Consider the following 24616-nt stretch of genomic DNA (forward strand, 5'->3'; position numbering starts at 1 on the left):
GAGGAGGGAGAGGAGGCCATCTATAAGGGAGGGTGGGGGGAGAGGGGGCCATCTATAAGGAGGGCAACATGGGGGGAGAGGGGATACACAGAGGGGGGCATATATTATTAGGGGGTCACATAGAGTCAGGGCTACCCACTAAATGAGGGTGTAAAGGGGACAATACAGATGTGCAGCGTGTATAGAGATGAGGATGGTGCCAGTGTGAGGAGACTAATATGTCTGTCTGGCAGATTCTGTGGATTTGTGGCTCGGAGAAGTTCTCATAATGGCCCAGGACGGATGGAGAAGATGAAAAGGAAAGAACTCCGATCAGAAAAGACGTCTCCTGTGAGTCACCTGATATAACTGCACTGTAATGTATATGGTGTATAGAGCCTGTGTACAGCTGCATCCACCTCTATATGACTGGATGAGGTGATTTAGTATACTGGATTTGGTCAGTAACAATATGGTGGTGATGGTAGTGGTTGAGGTGTGGCAGTAATGTTTCCTTCCTATATACTGGTATTACTGGTAATATTGGTCTCAGTATACAGGATTTGGTCGGTAACAGTATGGCGGTAATATGTACGGTGATAATACTTTCTCTTCCAATATGCTGGTGTTCTTGGTAATATCTGTCTTGGTGTTTATATATATATATATATATATATATATATATATATACACACCAATAGCATCACTTGGTCGTGAAAGGAGGAGGGGGGGGGGGGGGGCCCAAGTTGACCTCTCGCACCAGGGCCCAGGAGACATTAGCTACGCCGCTGAGCACCATGTTCTGCAGTAATACTTACAGAGATTCCAAAAGCTGCCATCTTTTTGCCAAATCTTTGTAGAAACCAGAATGGGATACTGAGGACAGCCGAAATCTGCAAATGATAAAAACATTCAAATATTATCGATGTATCTATCTATCTATCTATCTATCTATCTAGAAGATGGAGAGTCCACAGCACACCAGCTCAGGTAGTAGAAAATGTGTAGTTTATTCCAAAAAAATGGTGAACAAACAGATGCAACGTTTCGATAGCCTCTCGCTATCTTTCTCTATTCCCTGAGCACCAGCCACATTGGAATTGGATGTGCGGCTTGTTTTCTACTCTCTATCTATCTATCTATCTATCTATCTATCTCCTATCTATCTATCTACACATTTAGAGAAGATGCTGCACTCAAAAGTCAGGTGAGTATAAATAGTTTTTGTGTTTACACCACTAGTGAGAGTCCTGGCATGTAGCAGCAGTCCTGACATGTAGCGGCGGTCCTGGCATGTAGCATTAGTCCTGGCATGTAGCGTTAGTCCTGGCATGTAGCGGCGATCCTGGCATGTAGCGGCAGTCCTGGCATGTAGCGGCGGTCCTAGCATGTAGCAGCAGTCCTGCCATGTAGCGGCGGTCCTGGCATGTAGCAGCAGTCCTGCCATGTCCCCCCTCTTTCCTCCCACCCACGGAGCGGCGGTTCTGGCATGTAGCAGCAGTCCTGACATGTAGAGGCAGTCCCGGCATGTAGTGGCAGTCCTGACATAGTAACATAGTAACATAGTAAATAGGGTTGAAAGAAGACAAGAGTCCATCAGGTTCAACCTAGGAAAATCCTACTGTGTTGATCCAGGAAGGCGAAAAACCCCTATGGGGCAGAAGACAAACGCCCCACCACAGGGAGAAACTCCCCCCCCTCCCCCGACTGCAATGGCAACCAGAACAATCCCCGGATCAACGTATCACCAGAAATCTAATGCCCATAACTTGTAATATTATATTTTTCAAGAAAATCATCCAGGCCTCCCTTGAACTTATTTAATGAATCAGCCATGACAACATCATGTGGCAGAGAGTTCCACAGTCTTACCGCTCGTACAGTAAAGAACCCGCGTCGATGCTGATGATGAAATCTTCTTTCCTCTAGACGTAGACATGTAGCGGCAGTCCTGGCATGTAGCGGCAGTCCTGGCATGTAGCGGCGGTCCTGGCATGTAGCAGCAGTCCTGACATGTAGTGGCGGTCCTGGCATGTAACCTTCTGAATTGACTAAGGGCCATAATACACGGAACGAAAATTGTCCGAATCCGGCCGATATCGCTCTGTGTATATAGAGACAACAGTTATCAAACGATCATTGTCTTTTGGCAAGTGTAAAAATCATTGGCTGCTGTGCGTATAACATAATAAAGCTGTTACTTACCTGATCACATTCCCAGGTGTCCTCAGACCTTGTCTGTTTGTTACGGCCAGTGACTGGCTGAACGGCCTATAACTTCAGAGAGAGGACCAGAAGTGAGAGCTGGGACTGGGGGATCCCACAGACAAGGTCTGAGGACGTGATCACGTAGTATATATCTTTATTGTTCACTATATACAGCAAGAGCTGCACACACATCACTAATGATATATATATATATATATATATATCATCTGGCCCTGTCTTCCTAATACACAGGAATGTTCGGCACAGCTGAGTTTTCCTGTGTTCTCTATGGGAGGGGTAAGCCATAGCCACATAGATCTGATGGCGGCTTGTCTCTCTGAGAACAAAGAGGTTGGGCATTGATTTTCCATCAAGCCTAACCCCCTATGCCCACTGATATCATCTGTCAGAGGACTGTCCAGAGAGCCTCATACTCCTTACACTGATGGCCGAACCCACCACGAGCAGCAGGTATCACCAACAAAAGTGTAAAAATTAAATTGCTGCTACAATATTTAAGCATTTAGGGCCCCACCTTCAACTTTGCCCAGGGCCACATTTAGTCTAAAACCGGCCCTGCGTCTGAGCAGTACAGCAGTACCGGCCGGGCTAAAGTTCACTGACACCAGCCGTTATGTGACACGGCCGGTGTCATACGCTGTGTAAACCCGGCCTTAAAAGTGCATAGCTGCAAAAGATCAGGAGGAGTGGTTGCTGCTCTGCGGTCTCTAGGTATTATAGGAACAGGATAGACCCTAAAGTGTCCCTATCCTGTACAATGTATGGGGAAAGCATTTTATACACACACACTTACAATATAGCGCCACATATGTGATAGGCACCACCCTATGTTTGTAATGTGGCGCCAGGTATGAACGTTAATAGGCTCCCCCCCCCACACACATTTATATGGCGCCACAATTGAGCATTGATCAGAGACGCCACCCCCCCCCCTTATACCATTACTACATAACATCCAGTATACACAGAGCAGTACTCTCCCTCAGCAGTCACCATATAGCGGTAGATGAGGCTGTGCACAGAGCAGTACTCTCCCTCAGCAGTCACCATATAGCGGTAGATGAGGCTGTGCACAGAGCAGTAATCTCCCTCAGCAGTCACCATATAGCGGTAGATGAGGCTGTGCACAGAGCAGTACTCTCCCTCAGCAGTCACCATATAGCGGTAGATGAGGCTGTGCACAGAGCAGTACTCTCCCTCAGCACTCACCATATAGCGGTAGATGAGGCTGTGCACAGAGCAGTACTTTCCCTCAGCAGTCACCATATAGCGGTAGATGAGGCTGTGCACAGAGCAGTGCTCTCCCTCAGCAGTCACCATATAGCGGTAGATGAGGCTGTGCACAGAGCAGTACTCTCCCTCAGCAGTCACCATATAGCGGTAGATGAGGCTGTGCACAGAGCAGTACTCTCCCTCAGCAGTCACCATATAGCGGTAGATGAGGCTGTGCACAGAGCAGTACTCTCCCTCAGCACTCACCATATAGCGGTAGATGAGGCTGTGCACAGAGCAGTACTCTCCCTCAGCACTCACCATATAGCGGTAGATGAGGCTGTGCACAGAGCAGTGCTCTCCCTCAGCAGTCACCATATAGCGGTAGATGAGGCTGTGCACAGAGCAGTACTCTCCCTCAGCAGTCACCATATAGCGGTAGATGAGGCTGTGCACAGAGCAGTACTCTCCCTCAGCAGTCACCATATAGCGGTAGATGAGGCTGTACACAGAGCAGTACTCTCCCTCAGCAGTCACCATATAGCGGTAGATGAGGCTGTGCACAGAGCAGTACTCTCCCTCAGCAGTCACCATATAGCGGTAGATGAGGCTGTGCACAGAGCAGTACTCTCCCTCAGCAGTCACCATATAGCGGTAGATGAGGCTGTGCACAGAGCAGTACTCTCCCTCAGCAGTCACCATATAGCGGTAGATGAGGCTGTGCACAGAGCAGTACTCTCCCTCAGCAGTCACCATATAGCGGTAGATGAGAATGTACACAGAGCAGTACTCTCCCTCAGCAGTCACCATATAGCGGTAGATGAGGCTGTGCACAGAGCAGTACTCTCCCTCAGCAGTCACCATATAGCGGTAGATGAGGCTATGCACCTGCAGACCTTATAGGTGATTGTATTGCCGGTATTCGGTGACTCACAGGGGACGTCTTCTCTGCTTCTATTTTGTGTTTCTTGCCAACTTTTCCCTCCCCCTGTGCAGCAGTCCCCATAGAGTATAGCCCTCCTCCGTAGCAGCCCCTATATAGTATAGGACCCAATCCTGTGCAGGAGCCCCCCAAAAGCACATAGTATAGTCCCCACATAATATAACCCCTCCTTTTTAGCCCCCACATGGTATATAGCATGCCCCTATGTTGCATGCCTCTTAGTATCCCTTTAGTATGCCCCTTAGTACGCCCTTAGTATGCCTCTTAGTATCCTCTTAGTACCCCCTCAGTATGCCCTGTAGTACCCCTCTTTTTACCTTCTTAGTACCCCCTTAGTATGCCCTTTAGTACCCTTAGTATGCCCCTTAGTACCCCCTTAGTACGCCCCTTGGTATGCCCCTTAGTACCCCCTTAGTATGCCCTTAAGTACCCCCTTAGCATGCCCCTTACTACCCCCTTAGTATGCCCCTTAGTACCCAATTAGGATGCCCTTTAGTAACCCCTTAGTATGCCCCTTAGTACCCCTTTAGTATGCCCCATTGTACCCCCTTAGTATGCCACTTAGTACCCCCTTAGTATGCCCCTTAGTACCCCCTTAGAATGCCTCTTAGTACCTTCTTAGTATGCCCCTTAGTACGATCCTTAGTATGCCCCATAGTATGCCCCTTAGTACCCCCTTAGTATGCCCCTTACTACCCCCTTAGTAAGCTCCTTAGTATGCCCCTTAGTACCCCCTTAGTATGCCCCTTAGTACCCCCTTAGTATGTTCCTTAGTACCCCCTTAGTATGCCCCTTAGTACCTTCTTAGTATGCCCCTTAGTACCCCCTTAGTATGCCCCTTAGTACCTTCTTAGTATGCCCCTTAGTATGCCCTTTAGTACCCCCTTAGTATGCCCCTTAGTATGCCCCTTAGTACCCCCTTAGTATGTTCCTTAGTACCCCCTTAGTATGCCCCTCAGTACCTTCTTAGTATGCCCCTTAGTACCCCCTTAGTATGCCCCTTAGTACCTTCTTAGTATGCCCCTTAGTATGTCCCTCAGTATGCCCCTTAGAAGCTTCTTAGTATGTCCCTTAGTACCCCCTTAGTATGCCCCTTAGTACCTTCTTAGTATGCCCCTTAGTACCTTCTTAGTATGCCCCTTAGTACCCCCTTAGTATGTCCCTTAGTACCTTCTTAGTATGTCCCTTAGTACCTTCTTAGTATGCCCCTTAGTATGTCCCTTAGTATGCCCCTTAGAAGCTTCTTAGTATGTCCCTTAGTACCCCCTTAGTACCTTCTTAATATGCCCCTTAGTACCCCCTTAGTATGTCCCTTAGTACCTTCTTAGTATGCCCCTTAGTACCCCCCTTAGTATGCCCCTTAGTACCTTCTTAGAACGCCCCTTAGTATGTCCCTTAGTATGCCCCTTAGTACCTTCTTAGTATGCCCCTTAGTACCCCCTTAGTATGTACCTTAGTACCTTCTTAGTACCCCCCTTAGTACCTTCTTAGTATGCCCCTTAGTACCCCCTTAGTATGTCCCTTAGTACCTTCTTAGTATGTCCCTTAGTACCCCCTTAGTATGCCCCTTAGTACCTTCTTAGTATGTCCCTTAGTACCCCCCTGAGTATGTCCCTTAGTACCCCCCTTAGTATGCCCCTTAGTACCCCCTTAGTATGTCCCTTAGTACCTTCTTAGAATGCCCCTTAGTAGGGATGTCACGATACCAAAATTTTGAGTTCGATACCGATACCAGCTTTCGGATTTCGATACTCAATACCAATTCGATACTAAATAAAAAGTTTGAGAAAAAAACACGTAAAAATACAAATATAATTTCCCTTTTCCCTGACTACAGATATGTTCCCCCCATGCACAACATTTTTATCTATGTGACTTCTTGATCACTTTGTTACATTTTATAGTTCAGACAATTCACATGTAATGGATACATGTATGTTCTTTTTTTTCTTTTTACTTTTTTTTTTTTTTAAAAGGGAAAAGGGATTATTAGAACCTTTATTTTTTGTTTTATTTTAAAACACTTTTTTTACATTTTTTATTCCCCTCTAACCTCAAGCATACCTCCCTGTGCACAACAACTCCCAGAATACCTTCTTGTGGGGAGTTGTAGTGCAGAAGGGAGGTATGCTAGGAGTTGTAGTGCATAAGAAGGTATGCTGGGATGTTTTGAAAGGCTGCTGCCGCGCAACTGCAACTCCCAGCATACCTCCTTGTGCACTACACCTCCCAGCATAACTCCTGGTGAACAACAACTTCCAGCATAATTCCTTGTGCTTTGCAACTCCCCACAAGAAGGTATGCTGGGAGTTGTAGTGCACAAGGAGGTATGCTGGGAATTGCAGTTGTGCAGCTCCTGACACAACTCTGTGCAGCATACATTCTTGTGCACTACAACTCCCAGCATGCCTCCTTGTGAACAACAACTCCCCACAAGAAGGTATTCTGGGAGTTGTTGTGCCACTGTATCGGTGGGCCCCGCGGGAATGGAGGGGCGGCGACAGGATTGTGGACCCGGAGGTTGGGGAACTGGCTGGTGTAAGGGACCGCTGCCGCAGCACCGGCGGGTCCCGTATTTGGAATGGTTGAATGACTGCCGCCCGCGGGATTGCGGGCCGCAGTCATTAGCAGTGAGGGGCCGATCCATATGCAGCAGACTCGTGCTGCATATGGAGCGGCTCTGCAGGGGTTAAATGCCGCTGTCGGTTATGGGGCAGGGGTACTCAACAACTTTTAGTGAAGGTCCACTTACCGGGGTCTATTGTCAGGTGAAGGTCCGAGCTGAACATCAGTAGGAAACGTGTTTTGTTACTTTGTCACAAACGTTCAACTATTTATATACAGAATTGCTGCTTATTAGCGGGAAAATTGGCATTTTTTTCTCTCTCACCAGGCCTTTGATATTAGGTACAAAGGGGGTGACTGCCCTGGTAGTATATAGCCCCCCTGTTGCTCCCCCAGTAGTGTATAGCCCCCCCTGTGTGCTCTCCTTCAGTAGTATATAGCCCCCTGTGGCTCCCCCAGTAGTATATAGCCCCCCTGTGCGCTCTCCCCCTGTAGTATATAGCCCCCTGTGAGCTCCCCCCAGTAGTATATAGCCTCCCCGTGCGCTCTCCCCCTGTAGAATATAGCCCCCTGTGAGCTCCCCCCAGTAGTATATAGCCCCCCTGTGCGCTCTCCCCCTGTAGTATATAGCCCCCTGTGTGCGGTCCCCCAGTAGTATATAGCCCCCTGTGAGCTCCCCCCAGTAGTATATAGCCCCCCTGTGCTCTCCCCCTGTAGTATATAGCCCCCTGTGAGCTCCCCCCAGTAGTATATAGCCCCCGTGAGCTCCCCCAAGTAGTATATAGCCCCCCTGTGAGCTCCCCCCTGTAGTATATAGCCCCCTGTGAGCTCCCCCTGTAGTATATAGCCCCCCCATGCGCTGTCCCCCTGTAGTATATAGCCCCCTGTGAGCTCCCCCCAGTAGTATATAGCGCCCCTGTGCTCTCCCCCCAGTAGTATATAGCCCCCCTTGTGCTTTCCCCCTGTAGTATATAGCCCCTGTGAGGTCCCCCCTGTAGTATATAACCCCCTGTGCGCTCCCCCCAGTAGTATATAGCCCCCTCAGTAGTATATAGCCCCCTGTGAGGTCCCCCCTGTAGTATATAGCCCCCTGTGCGCTCCCCCCAGTAGTATATAGCCCCCTCAGTAGTATATAGCCCCCTGTGAGGTCCCCCCTGTAGTATATAGTCCACCTGTGCGCTCTCCCCTTGTAGATGCCCCCCAGACAGAAAAAAAATATAACAAAAACAACTCACCTAGCACCTCGTTCCCCGCTGCGGCTGTCTTCGTCTCTTCCCGTCGGTCCGGCCCCCGTCTGATACGCGCTCTGTAGGGATGTCCCGGGGATTCCCCAGCAGAGCGCGCATCAGTGACCTCAGCGTACGCCGCCGGCCTGCACTTCCGGGAAGGACAGGCCGGCAGCGTACACTGAGGTCTGTGGTGCGCGCTCTGCTGGGGAATCCCTGGGACATCCCCAGAGAGCGCGTATCAGCCGGGGGCCGGACCGACACTGCTCCCAGCCCCACAGGCGTACTGACATCTAAGGACAGTACGCCTATGGGGCGGGAGGCAGTGCGGTGGGGAGCGGGACGGACCGGATCCGGGGCGGTTAGGAGGTCTGACCAGGGGTCCGGACAGCTGGCCTCCGCGGTCCGGGTTCGGACCGCGGTCCGCCAGTTGAGGACTCCTGCAAATAGCCGGCACTAGCGATCGCTGTGTGCCGGCTATTTAAATTTGGCGCCGCCGGGAGCGGAGAGCTCGCGGGCGGAGGAGGGGACACCAGGGGGCAGGGGGCGGCACACAGAGAACACGGCCGGCGCTCAGGTAGCTGCCGGCCGTGTTCTCTGCACCATACTTCATGTTAATCTGCACTATTATGCAGATTAACATGACGTATCGATACCAGGAAATCCTGGTATCGAAACGGTTTTCTGACCGAAATATCGATAGTAGTATCGATATTTCGGTGCATCGTGCATCACTACCCCTTAGTATGTCCCTTAGTATGCCCCTTAGTACCTTCTTAGTATGCCCCCTAGTACCCCCCTTAGTATGCCCCTTTGTACCTTCTTAGTATGTCCCTTAGTACCCCCCTTAGTATGCCCCTTAGTACCTTCTTAGTATGCCCCTTAGTACCCCCTTAGTATGCCCCTTAGTACCCCCTTAGTATGCCCCTTAGTACCCCCTTAGTATGTCCCTTAGTACCTTCTTAGAATGCCCCTTAGTATGTCCCTTAGTATGCCCCTTAGTACCTTCTTAGTATGCCCCTTAGTATGCCCCTTAGTACCTTCTTAGAATGCCCCTTAGTATGTCCCTTAGTATGCCCATTAGTACCTTCTTAGTATGCCCCTTAGTACCCCCTTAGTATGCCCTTAGTACCCCCTCAGTACTCAATCTCGTGGAGCTTCTGGTGCAGGCTTCCATAGTTGCAAACAGTATGACCCGGTAAGCCCCGCCCCCATCGCGGTAAGCCCCGCCCCCACTTTGGTAAGCCCCACCCCCGGCTAACTAACCTGCAGAGTACACAGGGCCAGAGGAGGGGAGATGTTATGTTGTTACGCCAGTGCCGGTTGGGTACACAGGTATGGTGGCACACCTGCTTTCATTTTAAAGGGCCGGTTATACCTTGTTCCCCTATGGACAGTGACCTGCCGGGTTGTTGCAGGGTCCCTTGGGTGCTTATCACGGTGGTCCGGAGTGGAATAGTGACCCACCCGGATTATTGGTACTGTCACCCACAGAAAGGGGAGATGAGTGTGTGTGTACTGTGTTGGTGCTTGACGAGGAATCACATAAAATTTGGTTTACTAATTATTATTATTTTCACAGTAAGGCTATGTTCATGCTACGTAAAAGTACGGCCGATGACAACAACGGCCGTACTTTATGCGCCTGTGAACATAGCCTTATCTGCTATGGGATCCTGGCCGGAGCGTATACACATCGTATACGCTCTGGACGGGATCCCATGCGGACCTGCAAATAACTGACATGTCAGTTTTCTGCGGACGCAATTCAGTGAATTGCGGCCGTAGGAAACCCAGTCAGTTCACACAATCATTGTGTGCAGTGGCAAGTTCTGATGCGGGCGCGCGCTGATGCTCCCGCATCAGAACCCTGCGGCCATAAAGATCATCCGGCCGGGATGATCTGTGCAGACCTTTGAACACCTATAGTCTGATTGTTCAGACCTCATTTGATTGCTTGAACAAGTATGAGAAGGACTCAGCAAAGCACTTCTCCAAGCTCGTTCTAGGAATTTTTTTCAAAACAACTGGTACCAGAAAGTTATATGGATTTGCAAATTACAGTAGTCATCAGCTGCTGTATGCCCTGCTGGAACCGGTGTATTCTTTCCAGTCTGACACAGTGCTCTCTGATGCTACTTCTGTCCATGTCAGGAACTGCCCAGAGCAGGAGAGGTTTTCTGTTTCAATATATTTATTAGGTTTTAACAAACTTTTCCAAATAAAAACAGTTGTACAACTTAGAACCGTACAACATTTCCAACAAACATACATAATTTCCAAACAATTATACATACATTTCAACAAGAAAAGAAGAGTATTATAGTAGACAAGGATCTGATTATACATCAGGAAACCATCCATAGTCATAATCCTTGTTTAACAAAATAGAAAATGTTAAGATGAAAAATAGGAGCTTGATGTCCATGGTGACCAATTCTCTCTGAACCTTTTAAGGGTATATTCACACGGGCGTATTAGCTGCGAGTTTAACCAAGCGATAAAACCGCAGGTGAAAACGCTGCGAGACGGTTTGTAATGTAAGTCAATGGCAAACTCAACTCGCATTGTGTTTGCAGCGTTTTTATTAACCTTAGGGTATATTCACACGAACGGGCCCGCAGCGAGATTCTCGCTGCGCGCCCGGCAGGTCCTGGCAGTTCCCATACACTACATACTTGCTGCGGTCTAAACGACCGCAGCGAGTATGTAATTCTGCCGCCCTTAACCCCTTCTGCTCCCGGCCGGCTCCCCCGCTGTAAGCATACTTTACCTGTCCTCGCTGCACGGGTCCGGCGTCCTGCTCTCCCGTCCGGCCAATCAGTGGCTGCGGCTGGGCAACACACTAATTGGCCGGACGGGAGAGCAGGACGCCGGACCCGTGCAGCGAGGACAGGTAAAGTATGCTTACAGCGGGGGAGCCGGCCGGGAGCAGAAGGGGTTAAGGGCGGCAGAATTACATACTCGGTGCGGTCGTTTAGACCGCAGCAAGTATGTAGTGTATGGGAACTGCCAGGACCTGCCGGGCGCGCAGCGAGAATCTCGCTGCGAGCCCGTTCGTGTGAATATACCCTTAGGATGTTTGTGCGATTTTAGCAGCGAGTTGTTGCAGTGTGTTCATTTGCCTGTAAGCCGATGACGTCACTTCCGGCGCTGAGGACCGTGGAAGCGGAAGTTAGGAGCAGGGGAGAGAAGAGAAGCCCTGAAGAGAAACAATGGCGACATACAGCCGCATGGGGATAAATGTCACCCGCCTGATATCCCTGGTAAGTGGTGATGTTGTAGCAGGGTGGGAGACGTGGGGGAATTGCAGGTGACAATGGTGGGGGCTTTTGGTCTCGGGGGCTTGTGGGGAAACTGATTTTCTTTTTGCTGAGGTGTGGCCCTGGGGCGGGGAATGGGATTGTGAGCGGTCATGTCTTGGGGGGACCCTGAGGTGTTGGGCACGGGCGGGCGGCGCAGTAAAATGTTGGCCGGCTGCAGCATATAGATGCTGTGTGGGTGGTTTCTTGAGCTGCTGTGCCGGCGCCATCCTGTCTGCTGACAGATGAAAAATTAAACCCGCGTCCCGCTTCCTTCATCATGGCCAGACGTGCAAGTGCTCGTCGGCACAGAGGTCTATGGCCCGGGCTGCTAGGATTGCATTGGCTGGGGCTTGGCGCTGCCCCCCTTCATTTTTGCCTGTGTGTTAACGCAGCCCCCAGGTGGAGGTAGCGCGGGTGGCCTCTGGGACAGACCCGGCGTTTGGGGGGGGGGGGGATTTATGGCCAATTTGCCCCTTCCACTTTATACAGCTCCTTCATAAGTGGAGCAAAGTGGCACAAGCAGCTTACCTGCTCCACAAATGAAGCAAGGAGCCGAGCGGCTGGAGAAGAGGGACGGCCCCCCCTGCAGGACCATATGCTTTTAGCCCCAGGAGAAGAGGAGTAGGAGGACACCAGGCAAGGGCAGGGCAACAAAGGGGGGTCGATAGGGGTTGGGGGTGGGCAAATTGGGGGGGAGCCTACAATCGCGTGGGGCAGGGTCTTTTGGAGGCCGGAGGCCCGGGGTCTTTATCATACTGCCACCCACCTCCCCATATAGTGTACAGAGGTTAATGTACAATATACAGGGAGGGGGAGGTATCCTGTATGATACTGTACCCCCTGTTCAGGCCCCATTAACACATAATTCACTCGCAGCCGCCCCAGTCCCCCTTTGCTGGGCCATTCTCCACCCACTTGCAACAATATTGAGCATTTAGTCTTCTCTAGCTGACCCATTTTCCCCTCCACCACAAAAAATCTCTCTATCTCTCTCTCTCTCTTTCTCTCTCTTCCTCTCTCTCTCCCTTCCTCTCTCTCTCTCCCTTCCTCTCTCTTCCTCTCTCTCTCTCCCTCTCTTCCTCTCTCTCTCTCTCTCTTTCTCTCTCTCTCTCTTCCTCTCTCTTTCTCTCTCTCTCTTCCTCTCTCTTTCTCTCTCTCCCTCTCTCTCTTCCTCTCTCTCTCTCTTTCTTCCTCTCTCTCTCTCTCCCTCTCTCTCTTCCTCTCTCTCTCTCCCTCTCTCTTCCTCTCTCTCTCTCTCTTTCTCTCTCTCTCTTCCTCTCTCTCTCCCTCTCTCTTCCTCTCTCTCTCTCTTCCTCTCTCTCTCTCTTCCTCTCTCTCTCCTCTCTCTCCCTCTTCCTCTCTCTCCTCTCTCTTCCTCTCCCTACAAATGTGATATCCTTTTGCTTTACAGGTCGAAGGGTATCCGTGTATATGGGACTTGAACGACCCTAAGTATAGTGATCGCCACAAGAAGCACGATGTATGGAGTAAGATCATTAGGACATTGTACCCAGAGTTGGATAGCTACAATGCAAAAATGCAAAAGCAGATCTGTAGGTGTTTCACATAGTCGTGTCCACTATACTATGTGTTGGCTGGCTACGTGTGAATAATGGATTTTATTACATATTTTCTTTCTATGTCAAAATTAAGGCCTAGATGTTCGCAATCGGTGGCGCTCAATTCGTGATCAATATAGAAAAGATGAAAACGAGGTAGGAAAGAGTGGATCCTCTCCAGCAAAAAGAAAATGTGCCTATTATGAACAACTTCACTTTCTCCACACTGGACGTGAGCTGCGCCCGTGAGTTTTTTACTTTTTTTAACACATTTTGATTGTCTGCTTTCTCGTCCCTTTTTCACAAATTTAGTTGGTCCTTCTGGTTTCAGAAGTTACTGAACTGTACCAGAGTCAAAATTATGGGTAATGTCAAACATTCTAACCACACCACAACTTGGACCCTGGCCCCTCCAGCAAAATAATATTTTCTACCCACGCATAAACTTCTGGTATAATTATGCTATGTAGCGATATGTGTCAGGGTTTGTGTGCTTTCACTTTGCCGGCAGTACAGACAGGTTGTGAGGTCCATTGCTGGTGTCTTCTACAAACAATCATCCGCCTAAACAACACAGAGTTATCCAGCACTGACTACACTCCCAAGGGAGCATAATACACTAGTTGCATGTTGTTAGGTCATTCTCATGCAACTATTTGCTTGTCCTTTAATTTTTTCCCCAAAGTCTACCAAATTTGGTATCGGGCTCTGCAGATGAAAACCACTGTGCGAAATAGTTAATGTGAAAACTGTAGCACGAGTTATATATTATAATTTTCTTAGGTATCTCATTCTAATTTAAATATTGCAATTTTTACAGAACTGATGGCAACATTACAGCAAGTGTGTTTGAAGTTGATGACCATGCACTGGTGTCTTCTGGCTCAGCTGGAGACACTGGTTTGTCTCAAGAAGCTTTGCCAGGTATGTCGCATGAGGCTAGTCCACAAAGAAAACATATATCTAAACGCTGTGATGCTGCAATCCGCCAAAGTGGTCAGCGACCAAGATCAACGCCTCAATGCTGTCACTCGAATGCTATGGCCAGGGAGACTCTTAGCATGATACAGCGGGTAGACCGTGAAGACCACTGGGACCAGTTGGCATCTTCAATTGTTGCTAGACTTAGGCAACTGCCAGAGTCGCGTCAATGGCGGTGTGTCCCTGCTTTATTTGAGGTTATGACTATGTTTGCCAACCCACATCCCATCCCCAAAAATAATGAAATATACTTTGCTCTCAGCCAGGTAATGTTGAAAAAGGTTAGCAACCCCATACCTAGGACCCCAAGTCAATTACTATGCAACTCATACACTACTTCCCAACAAAGTTGCCAAAGAATGTCTGGGGAGAGCATTAGCCACTCAATAGCTAGCAACAAACCCTCTCAAATGAGTGCTAGTTCTGCTACTCGTAAAACATTTTTGGAGCTTTTAAATTCTCCTACTGAGCAATCCTCTTCAATCACCCAAATTACACATGCCTCACAGATGTACCAGCACACTAGTACTTCTGATGTTGGCCATTCTGAGGCCCCATACTCCTCTCCAATTCAATTTTAAAGTATGTGAAGTAGTTACTGTTACACTAGGGAAGATGGCACTTTGAATAGGTAGATACTGTTGAGAGTTAAATTACTGTTATTATGCTATGTTAGCATATTGGTTTCTGTATATTTTTCTATGTGTCAGGTAGTGTGTTATTATTGTGTGTGGAATATTCACTGGACACTAGCCATGTAGTGGTGTGAAGTAAGGTACAGTAACACACTTCTGTGTTGTATATAGTGTGACTTATAGGCCTAATAGATTGCTGCTGATATGCTGGAAGGGCTCCTCTGGCCCCAGGGGTGTTTTGAAACTATGGCAGTGGAGTGGGTGGTGATACAAGTTGATGTACACTTGACTCCCCCATTTTTGTGCGTGGTACGGGATTGGCTGCCCCTTACATCAGTCTCCACTATGGCCGCTTAATAGTACAGCCGGCGTGATACGGCACATGAGGCAGCTTACACCTGGAAGCCTCCACGGGACGGGTGTAGGGGGTGTGGCTATCATGGACCTGCTGCAAGAACCGGGGAGTTTGTTGATTTGCCCTCTCTATACCCACCAACTTAAAGGACAACTCCGGCGGGACCCCCCCCCAAAAAAAAAACACAGACACACACAGACACCATACTCACCATCCCTCCGGTGACGATCGCCACTCCATTCGCCCGCCGTCCGCCTCACCGTCACCTGCCTCCGCCGTCCAGCGATGTCTCTTGCTTCCGGGTCCATGAGAGAGAAAAGGCTGCCAGTGCGCTTGCGCACCGGCAGCCTTTTCATTGGCTGGAGCGCATCACATGGCTTCCAGCAAGCTCAGCCAATCAGGGCTGAGCAAGCTGGAAGCCATGTGATGCGCTCCAGCCAATGAAAAGGCTGCTGGTGCGCATGTGCACCAGCAGCCTTTTCTCTCCCATTCACTCTCAATGAAGACGCCGAGGAGGAAGAAGACCCGGACCGCCCCCAGCTCTGACATCACCCGACACCAGAGAAGAGGACCGTGACGACCGTAATAGGTAATGTATATATTCTTTAACTTCCGGGGTGGGGGGTCGGGGGTCGGAAAGTGGGGAAAGGGGGCCAGACCGGGTATTTAACCACATTACAAAGTTATATAACTTTGTAATGTGTGTTAAATAAGCCAAAAAATTTTTTCGACGGAGTTGTCCTTTAACTGGCAATCCCCTAAAATACCCCTTGGCGGGAGGACCCCTTTTACTATATTTTTCATTACATTTGTAATGTGTCAAAAAATTTTTTTCCTGTTTCTGTGTTATTGTGTGTAGCCAAAATGTGCCTAAACTAAGCGTACAGGCTGTTGTCAGAATTTTTGTCAGCATGGCTGCCATGCTTCAGCTCACCACCAGACTGCTGAGGACTCCCCCATAATTACCCATGTGATGTCTATTTCCGTGTAGCAGACTTAACGCAGCTAAAGAGCAACGTACACATTAGTGAAGTTAGTTGAGATGAGTTCCATGGCCAGGTCAGAGGAATCTTTGTAATTTTCTGGTTGGCCCTGGTGCTCACCTCCATTAGTTTGCCTCATGTGTGCCCTCAACTTTAGGCTTTCTATGCTGTTGCCGGGGATGGATTCAACAACCTGGTCTACTTAGGTATATTGTTTATGGTCAGCTCCACCAGCAGCAATTGCGCCATGCAAAATTTGGTGTTCGGCTAGCAGTTTCCATAACACTGAGCCACGGTCAACCACCTTCTGGTTAATAGCTACCACAGAAATACCCCCCAATCCCACTTCAGGAAGCTGAGACTTCAGTTTGTTAGTTTTTTTTTTTTTTAACAATCTGGACGTTGCCACTACAAAAATAAATGTTGGTTGCAGAAATGTGAAAATACAGTCAAAATACATCTGCAAAATTGTTTGCCTTTCCTTTCTTCACATCATCCTTTCTAGAGCAAGGTAGCCATGCGACTGCAGACAATTTGTGATCTAGGAGAGAGGAAATGTCCTGTTAAATATATCATTACTTTTTTTGTTAAATACAAGTTACACCTGTGAGCAATGTTTTCAGGACTTACTAGTTTGTTTTGCAATAAAAATTTTTTAAAATCAATAGTTGACCTATTTGTTTAGATACCGTATGGATGTACATTTATTTTTTTTAGTTGAGTGAATTTTACTTTGTTAATTGCTTGCCTACAGGTCAGGCCCCCTCCATATGTCCTGAAAAACCAAACGGATTTGCTATCAGGAAATCTGGGCGGGTTTTAGGACCCTGAGAGTTGTATTAGTCACGAACACCCTTCAGGATTTTTCCGGAAGGGTGTCTGTTCTGGAAAATTAGACCTTGAGAAAATAGGACATGTCATATTTTTGTCAGGAATTGCGATCTGGACGCCCCCATAGAAGTCTATGGAAGCGCGGAAATCATGGGCACTTTCCTGATGTACATCAGGAAAGGGCCCGTGATTTTGGGTTGTTTGAGTGGCGGCCGGCACCCTGCAACCTCAGCCCAGCACCACGCAGCCCGCACATCATGCTGCCTGCCCCCTCCTGAACCTAAGGGCCCGTCGCTCTCACCTCCTCAACCACCCCACAGATGTCAACGCACGCAGCCCGGAAACTCACCACCCGCCTGGGCCAGACCAGAAGCTGATCGTGACATCCGGCCCCCTGGAACGGCGTCAACCTCCCCTCACCCCGGCTTGAACAGCGCCGGACAGGTAAGTTCCCCCCCCTTCCCCCCGTCTCCTCCAAACTAAAACTCCTACCATGTCCTAAAGGTCATGATGGGAGTTGTACTTCTGCATACTGTGGGCATCCATGTTGAACTACAACTCCCATCATGACCTCTCAGCAGAGCATTATGGGAGTTGTACTTCTGCAAGCTGTGACCATCCCGTTTGCAGAACTATATCTCCCATATCTCCCGTCTATTATTGTCTTATCCATCGGGAAAACCTGAAGGCTTTTCCTGATGGTTTCCTGAAGGTAACAACGGATTACTGTCTGGAAATCCAGATACTTTCCTGATGGCATTTGAGGCCTCTTGATCAGGATTTCCTGACAGTCATAAATGACACTGACGTGTGAATGGGGCCTCACATTTCCACCAAGGGTTCAGGGATGAATTGCGGCCAACCCCCCTTGGTGGTGCCTCTTACACATTTTGCTTCATCACAGCTTTGGTCCTGGGCCCATATCCACTGTTAATATCTTAAGGTTGGACCGTTTCCAAAAAATCCATAGTGTTAGTCCACCCAAATTACCACCACATCAAAATGAAAAGCAATGCAGGAAGGTAAAATTTAGCCATTCTAAAACACTACTCACCTAGTCAATTCAGACTCCCCGACTCTCAGCATATGTGTACTGTAGTAATAAGGATGTAGGAGAAACCACGGTAACTTATGCAACCTTTATATGGAAACAGAGGTAATATTTTACTTTACAAAGTGGAGTGGCCACCATGTTCTCCAGTTATTTAGTTAGGGTGTGTTTATAGATACAGATTTGTCTTACAGGTTTTGGAAGGCAAAGCCCGGAACAGACTATATACATAAAACAGGTTATAAATAAAAGACTGAGAGCTACCGTCATTGCAATGCATGTTTGCCTTTTAAAATCTATAAACACACTATTAATTTTAAACACACTATTATTTCTATAATTGTATAGCAGTGTTGAAATAGATGACATTGCCTTTGTCAGATTGTCACTTCCCACAAACAGCCGCATACTACAACAGGTAAGAGTGGTGGCAGCAATCAGGGTTCAATGGACAAACAAGCTATCACGACACACGTTTGCTGCTTAGAATAGTCCCGATTAGAGTTTAGAAAACCATACATATGGGGGAGATATTTCAAACTTGGTGTACAGTAACACTGGCTCAGTTGCTCTTAGCAATCAATCAGATTCCACCTTTAATTCCTCAAATACTCTTTGCCTACTGAACAGAGGATTTAGATTGTTTGCTAGGGGCAACTGAGCCAGTTGCAAGTAATACCATGTTAGATAAATCTCCCCCAATGTGATCATAATATCAGAAAAATTGTGGAAATTAATCTGATATTTGCCACACTCTAGTGCTACTGCATAACAAAATTTGATATTGTCCATTAGTTATCCAGTGTGGCAAATCTGTATGGCCATGGTTATAGGCAAACAGCAATTGCGTGATTATCAATTAGATAGTTAAGCAATGTTCATGTAATTTAGCAAAATTTATCACTTACCACGCTGTTAAGAGATGGATGTATCCACAAACTGCAGTCTTGGCTTGTACTTGAAAGGATTTTACTCTCAAACGTCCTCATAACAGCCTCCTGGTCCTGATTTAGGCTTGCCTCCTATGTGCCTACCGGATTGACTACTCATCACCAACACAGGAGTATTGCCAGGGCACGGCACCTTCGGAGCTCATGAAGTAGTCAGCGAACAGGTCTTGAGTACTTACCCCCAAATTGGATGGATGATCCAGCTGCCAGTTGACAGCTCGATCTAGACAGGCTTGCTGGCCCTCCACAATTTCATCCAAGATGTTTCGCCTGGTGAAATTGTGGAGAACGCAACAAGCCTTGATGACATTGTCTACTGTCTGCACATCCAATTTGATGGTAGTAGTTAAGACCCGCCACTGACTAGTCATGATTCCAAAGGTGCATTCCACGACTCTACGTGCTCTGGACAGCCGAAAATTAAAAATTCGCTTCCGGGTATCGAGTTCTCTTCGTGGGTATGGGCGCCACAGGTTACTGAGTAATGGGAATGCCTCATCCGATACCATAATGAATGGAACTGGATCCGTGGTGCCCGGAAGTGGCTGATCGGCTGGGAGCGTTTCGCCCGCTCAGAGAATTTGCAGTCCAATCTGTGAGCTTTGCAGCACCCGAGAGTCCCCAGTACTGCCATAGGCACCAACATCAATGGCAACAAAACGACAGTGTGCATCAGCCACCGCCATCAAGACCACTGAAAAAAACTTCTTATAATTATAGAAGCGTGATCCTGAGTGCGGTGGCTGCTGCACCCTGACGTGTTTGCCATCGACGGCACCTAGGCAGTTTGGGAAATTGGCAACAGTCTGAAAGCCTGCTGCAAGCTGTCGCCAAGTCTCCTCGGTAGGGCTAGGCATCACCATGGGCTGCAATTTCTGCCAGATGACGACGCATGTGCACTTCACAATTCCAGAGATGGTGGAAACACCAACTCGGAATTGGAAGTGTAGGGATGCAAAGCTCTCTCCTGTGGCTAAAAATCTGTTGATGAGGGTAGGGTTTTTTTTGAGGGAAGAGAAAATAAAAAAAAGAAAAGAAAAAAAGGCAAACTTAGTGAACACGACCAACACACATTCTCCTAATTTTGCACCATTTCTAAAGATAAAAACTACATGTGTGCAATACAATAAATGGGTAACGTGGCCCATTGGGTGGCAGAATGACACATGGTTTTTTGAACCCACACTGCACCAATTTAACCAAGCTACATAATATTGGCGAGATTAAGGTTGGTGATAGAAAATCGAAAAGTAGATGTACAGCCTCAGTTGAAACAAGGACTTTATAACTATTTTACCCATGCACTAAGGGGGTGCCCATGTCAAAGGTAATTTTCCAATGTAAACTAGCTGCATATGAGGTGAACGTCTCTATTGATTGTGTGGCAACCACTCGGATGTATGTACTTAAGTTAAGTTAACAAGTGTGGCTTTTTTACCAGCTTGTGATGTGGTTGATTTTTGCAATAGGAAGGCAATAGTGCTATGGGCAGCTTAGATCATGACCCCAGTCAGCAACATAGTGGAAAGGTGACAGATAGTACTAATTAACGGCCCTCTTCCACAGGCCGAGCAAGGCCAGACCAACCATGTAAACAATAGGCGATCTGCTGGATTGGTGCTTGTTCACTTGACCTATTCCATGGTCCGATGATAGTTCAGCAAGAGCTGCTGGGACATTGTTACTGTTGTCCTTGCAGCCCGTGCACCATATATTAACTGTCTGGACTTCTTATCCGGTACGTCTTCCTCCCCGGGTCCCGTGCACTAGTTTACCAAAGTGGACTGTTAGCTGACAGGCCACTCAGCCAATCAAAGGCCGTGGGGGTCTCGGCCTGTGATTGGCTGAGCGCTGTGACAGCTGACAGGCCATTCTGAATGTAGAGCATGCGGGACGCAGGGAGGGAAACGGACTGGATGATTAAAAGGTAATGTATGGCGGACTTCTCAAATTGTTGGTCGCCCAGCGTGCACCACTATTTGACCGTAGCGAAGTGCGGTGGTTGACCGATGCTTTTAGGTCTGTAGCATAACAAACGATCAGCCAATGACACGATCATCGGCTGATTGTTATCTCTGTTCCAGCAAGCGACATTTTACCTAATTGGGCCAAATTACCAGCTTATCTCTCCTGTGGAATAGGGCCCTAAGGTTTTCCACCAAATAGTAGGAGATTGTTCAAACATGGGGTACCGTTTAACTGAATCAGTCCCCCCTGGCAACCAATGAAATCCAACTTTTCCATTTTCATACCGTCTGAGAGGATAATACTGTGGAATTTGATTGTTTGCTAGGGACAAATGGGCCAATTTCACTTCACACCATGTATGATAAAGCTCCTCCATTATTTATCAGCTGCTTATTGTACTATTGTTTGCCAGTTGATAGATGACGCCAATTGGTATATAATTTACTTAACATCTGACTTTAATGGGCCTGCCAGTTGGGAAGACACCCACTACATTTATAAATCCCCACAGCTACCATCCCCTAGTACCCCACTTTAGTGGGACCAAAACATCTGTACAATATACGGTACACTCATGATACAGATCATCATAAACTGAAAGCAAAACTCACCGCAGGGTGATGAGTAGTCTCTCCTCAGCACATATTGCCCGTCTCATATTTGTGTCCTCAAAGGTTAATTCTGGCCCCACCAGCCTCAGTAGGTCATCGAACTGCTGTACTGATATCCTGCAGTAATTTTTTAATTTATCCGGATATCTGTGAAGGGTTTAATTATAGTAGCAGAATAAATAAGAAGGCGGTCACTCACCATACAAGTGCTGGATTTATTGTATCGTTACCATAATAGGGTACAGGCAGTCATGCTGTGTGCGTTCCACTAAGGCTACGATCGTTTCGCGTTTGAACGCTTCCACTGGCCTCGTAGTACGTCATGACGTAAGCACGTTTGGGTTATATACCCTGCGTGCTTCACAAGTATAAACATGGCGGCATATTTAAAGTGACAGTAAACATAAACAAAATATATACACGTAAACACCTATCACCAGACTTATATAAATACACTCAGATCATAACGATCATTCAATCCAAGGGGGCCCAAGGCTCCGGTCTTAGATATCCACATTGCTTCCCGTTGCAGCAATATTTTTTGACGGTCGCCGCCTCTCTTCGGGGTGTGGACAATTTCTAGACCTGCAAATCGTAATACACTAGGGTCACTATTATGCTTATGGATGACGTGCTCTATTAATTTTGGTGAGCCTACACCTGTACCCACAGATTTGTAGTGTTCTCTAAACCTCACGTATAAATGTCTTATGGTTTTTCCCACGTAGAAAAAGCCACAGGGGCACATTACCGCATACACTACGTATTTACTCTTACAAGTGATCATCTGGTTCACACAATGCTCTTACCCTCCTAAATGGAGGACTCTTGTACTTGCATTAAACTGACAAAAACGACAATGTCTGCATTTAAAATTCCCTTTTGGTACGCTGTTCTGTAACCAGTTAGCTTTTCTTTCCGGGAGCATACTATTAGTAAGGCTATCCCCTAGGGTTTTTCCCCTCCGATACGCTATAACTGGTTTCTGATGAGAGATATTTGCAAGGTCGGAGTCGGTCTGCAATATGTGCCAGTGCCGCAAAACTGCGGCTCTAATACGACTATCCATGCTAGTGTATTTGAAGGAGAAACAAAATTTATTCTCCTCTTCTCTAGTTTTGCCTCTACCATTGCTCCTTTCCACTCTCTGAAATGCATCTTCTATGATATCTTTGGGGTAGTCCCTATCACCCAGTCTTACTTTAAGTTCGTCTGCCTGACGCTGATATGACTCTCGGCTAGTGTTAATGCGTGATAGGGACTACCCCAAAGATATCATAGAAGATGCATTTCAGAGAGTGGAAAGGAGCAATCAAATTCCACAGTATTATCCTCTCAGACGGTATGAAAATGGAAAAGTTGGATTTCATTGGTTGCCAGGGGGGACTGATTCAGTTAAACGGTACCCCATGTTTGAACAATCTCCTGCTATTTGGTCGAAAACCTTAGGGCCCTATTCCACAGGAGAGATAAGCTGGTAATTTGGCCCAATTAGGTAAAATGTCGCTTGCTGGAACAGAGATAACAATCAGCCGATGATCGTGTCATCTTTTGTGTATATTTTGTTTATGTTTACTGTCACTTTAAATATGCCGCCATGTTTATACTTGTGAAGCACGCAGGGTATATAACCCAAACGTGCTTACTTCATGACGTACTACGAGGCCAGTGGAAGCGTGCAAACACGAAACAATCGTAGCCTTAGTGGAACGCACACAGCATGACTGCCTGTACCCTATTATGGTAACGATACAATAAATCCAGCACTTGTATGGTGAGTGACCGCCTTCTTATTTATTCTGCTACGTTATATTGGACTGTATTCGGGCAGAGCACCACCTTAGTGCACGATCATAAACACATCCGAGATTCCCGGGCTACACCACATATACCCAGCACCCGCGAGGTACACGGAGAAGCAGTGCCTAGCCTATACATTTCTTGTACATATCATCGGTTTAATTATAGTGCTTGAAAAGCACTATATTGTAATCCGTATTCTTCTTTTTCTTCTTCTTCCAGCCATTTTTCTGCGCGTAATACAGCCCGAACCGCTTTGTGCACACACTCCGTTCAAACTGCGTTTCGAAGCCCTCGGAGGTGTGTGGTGTGCTATCTATTTTTCGTTTCGATCGGATTTGTCGTTTTTAATAAATTTACGTTAAACGACCCCAAATTTCCCATAGAAAATAATGGCCCATTGCAAATAATGGCCACACTCTAACCGTTGACAGCCAATCACAGCACATATGCAAATAGCTGAAATATAGCAGCCAATAGGAACTCTAAGGTCTCGTCATGCAATGTATCACACCATCCACAGTCACATGTCCACTATTGGCCAATAGAAGATGTAATATATGGAAGGTCCTTAACGATTTTGTCTCCCCGACATGAGTAAGATTGTCATGGTAACCGAGCAATGATCTTTACCATTAATAGGAATTAGATCGCTCTTAAAGGGACCCAGGTCACCCTTAAAGGAACGCAAGTCGCTCTTAAAGGGACCCAAGTCTCTCTTAAAGGGACGGGAGCCATGTCGCTCTTAAAGGGACCCAAGTTGCTCTTAAAGGGACGGGAGCCATGTCGCTCTTAAAGGGACCCAAGTTGTTTTTAAAGGTACCCAAGTCGCTCTTAAAGTGGCGGGACCCAAGTCGCTCTTAAAGGGACGGGACCCAAGTCGCTCTTAAAGGGTCCCATGTAGCTCTTAAAGGGATCCAAGTCGCTCTTAAAGGGACGGGACCCAAGTTGCTCTTAACCCCTTGCCTCTAAAGCCTGTTTTGGCCTTAATGACCAGGCTCATTTTTCTAAATCTGACCTGTCTCACTTTATGCGCTTATAGCTCAGTGATGCTGTAACGTATGCTAGCGATTCTGAGATTGTTTTTTCGTCACATATGGCACTTTATATTAGTAGCAAAATTTGGTCACTACTTTGTGTATTTTTTTGTGAAAAACATCAAAATATCATGAAAAAGTAGAAAATTTTGCATTTTATGAACTTCTGAAATTCTCTGCTTCTAAAAAAGCAAGTCATAGCACATAAATTAGTTGCTAAATCACATTACCAATATGTCCTCTTTATTCTGGCATAATTTTGGAAACATATTTTACTTTTTTAGGGTGTTATGGGGCTTAGAAATTTATTAGCAAATTATCACATTTTGTGAAAATTTCCAAAACTGATTTCTTTTAGGGACCAGTTCTTTTTTTAAATGGATTTAGAAGGCTTGT

At 47.3% G+C, this 24616-nt stretch overlaps 1 protein-coding gene and 1 pseudogene across 5 annotated transcripts in view; one reads left to right on the forward strand and one right to left on the reverse strand.

Moving 5' to 3' along the window:
• The window catches only part of LOC138795704 (uncharacterized), a 38926-nt gene extending 23629 nt beyond the window's left edge, over nt 1-15297 (forward strand). For 3 of the 5 annotated variants that reach the window (XM_069975148.1, XM_069975147.1, XM_069975149.1), the window contains 3 exons: nt 12871-13012; nt 13113-13263; nt 13839-15297. In XM_069975148.1, the coding sequence (XP_069831249.1) occupies nt 12997-13012; nt 13113-13263; nt 13839-14580 (909 nt within the window). In that variant the 5' untranslated portion in view covers nt 12871-12996 and the 3' untranslated portion in view covers nt 14581-15297. Of the gene's footprint in view, nt 1-256; nt 331-810; nt 970-12870; nt 13013-13112; nt 13264-13838 lie in introns of those variants that run through there. The other 2 variants (XM_069975146.1, XM_069975150.1) reach the window with 2 other exon arrangements.
• Nucleotides 15298-16312: 1015 nt separating this feature from the next.
• The window catches only part of LOC138795221 (putative nuclease HARBI1), a 40505-nt pseudogene continuing 32201 nt past the window's right edge, over nt 16313-24616 (reverse strand).

Source organism: Dendropsophus ebraccatus, chromosome 6 (genome assembly GCF_027789765.1).
Source record: "Dendropsophus ebraccatus isolate aDenEbr1 chromosome 6, aDenEbr1.pat, whole genome shotgun sequence".
NCBI classification, from domain to species: Eukaryota; Metazoa; Chordata; class Amphibia; order Anura; family Hylidae; genus Dendropsophus; species Dendropsophus ebraccatus.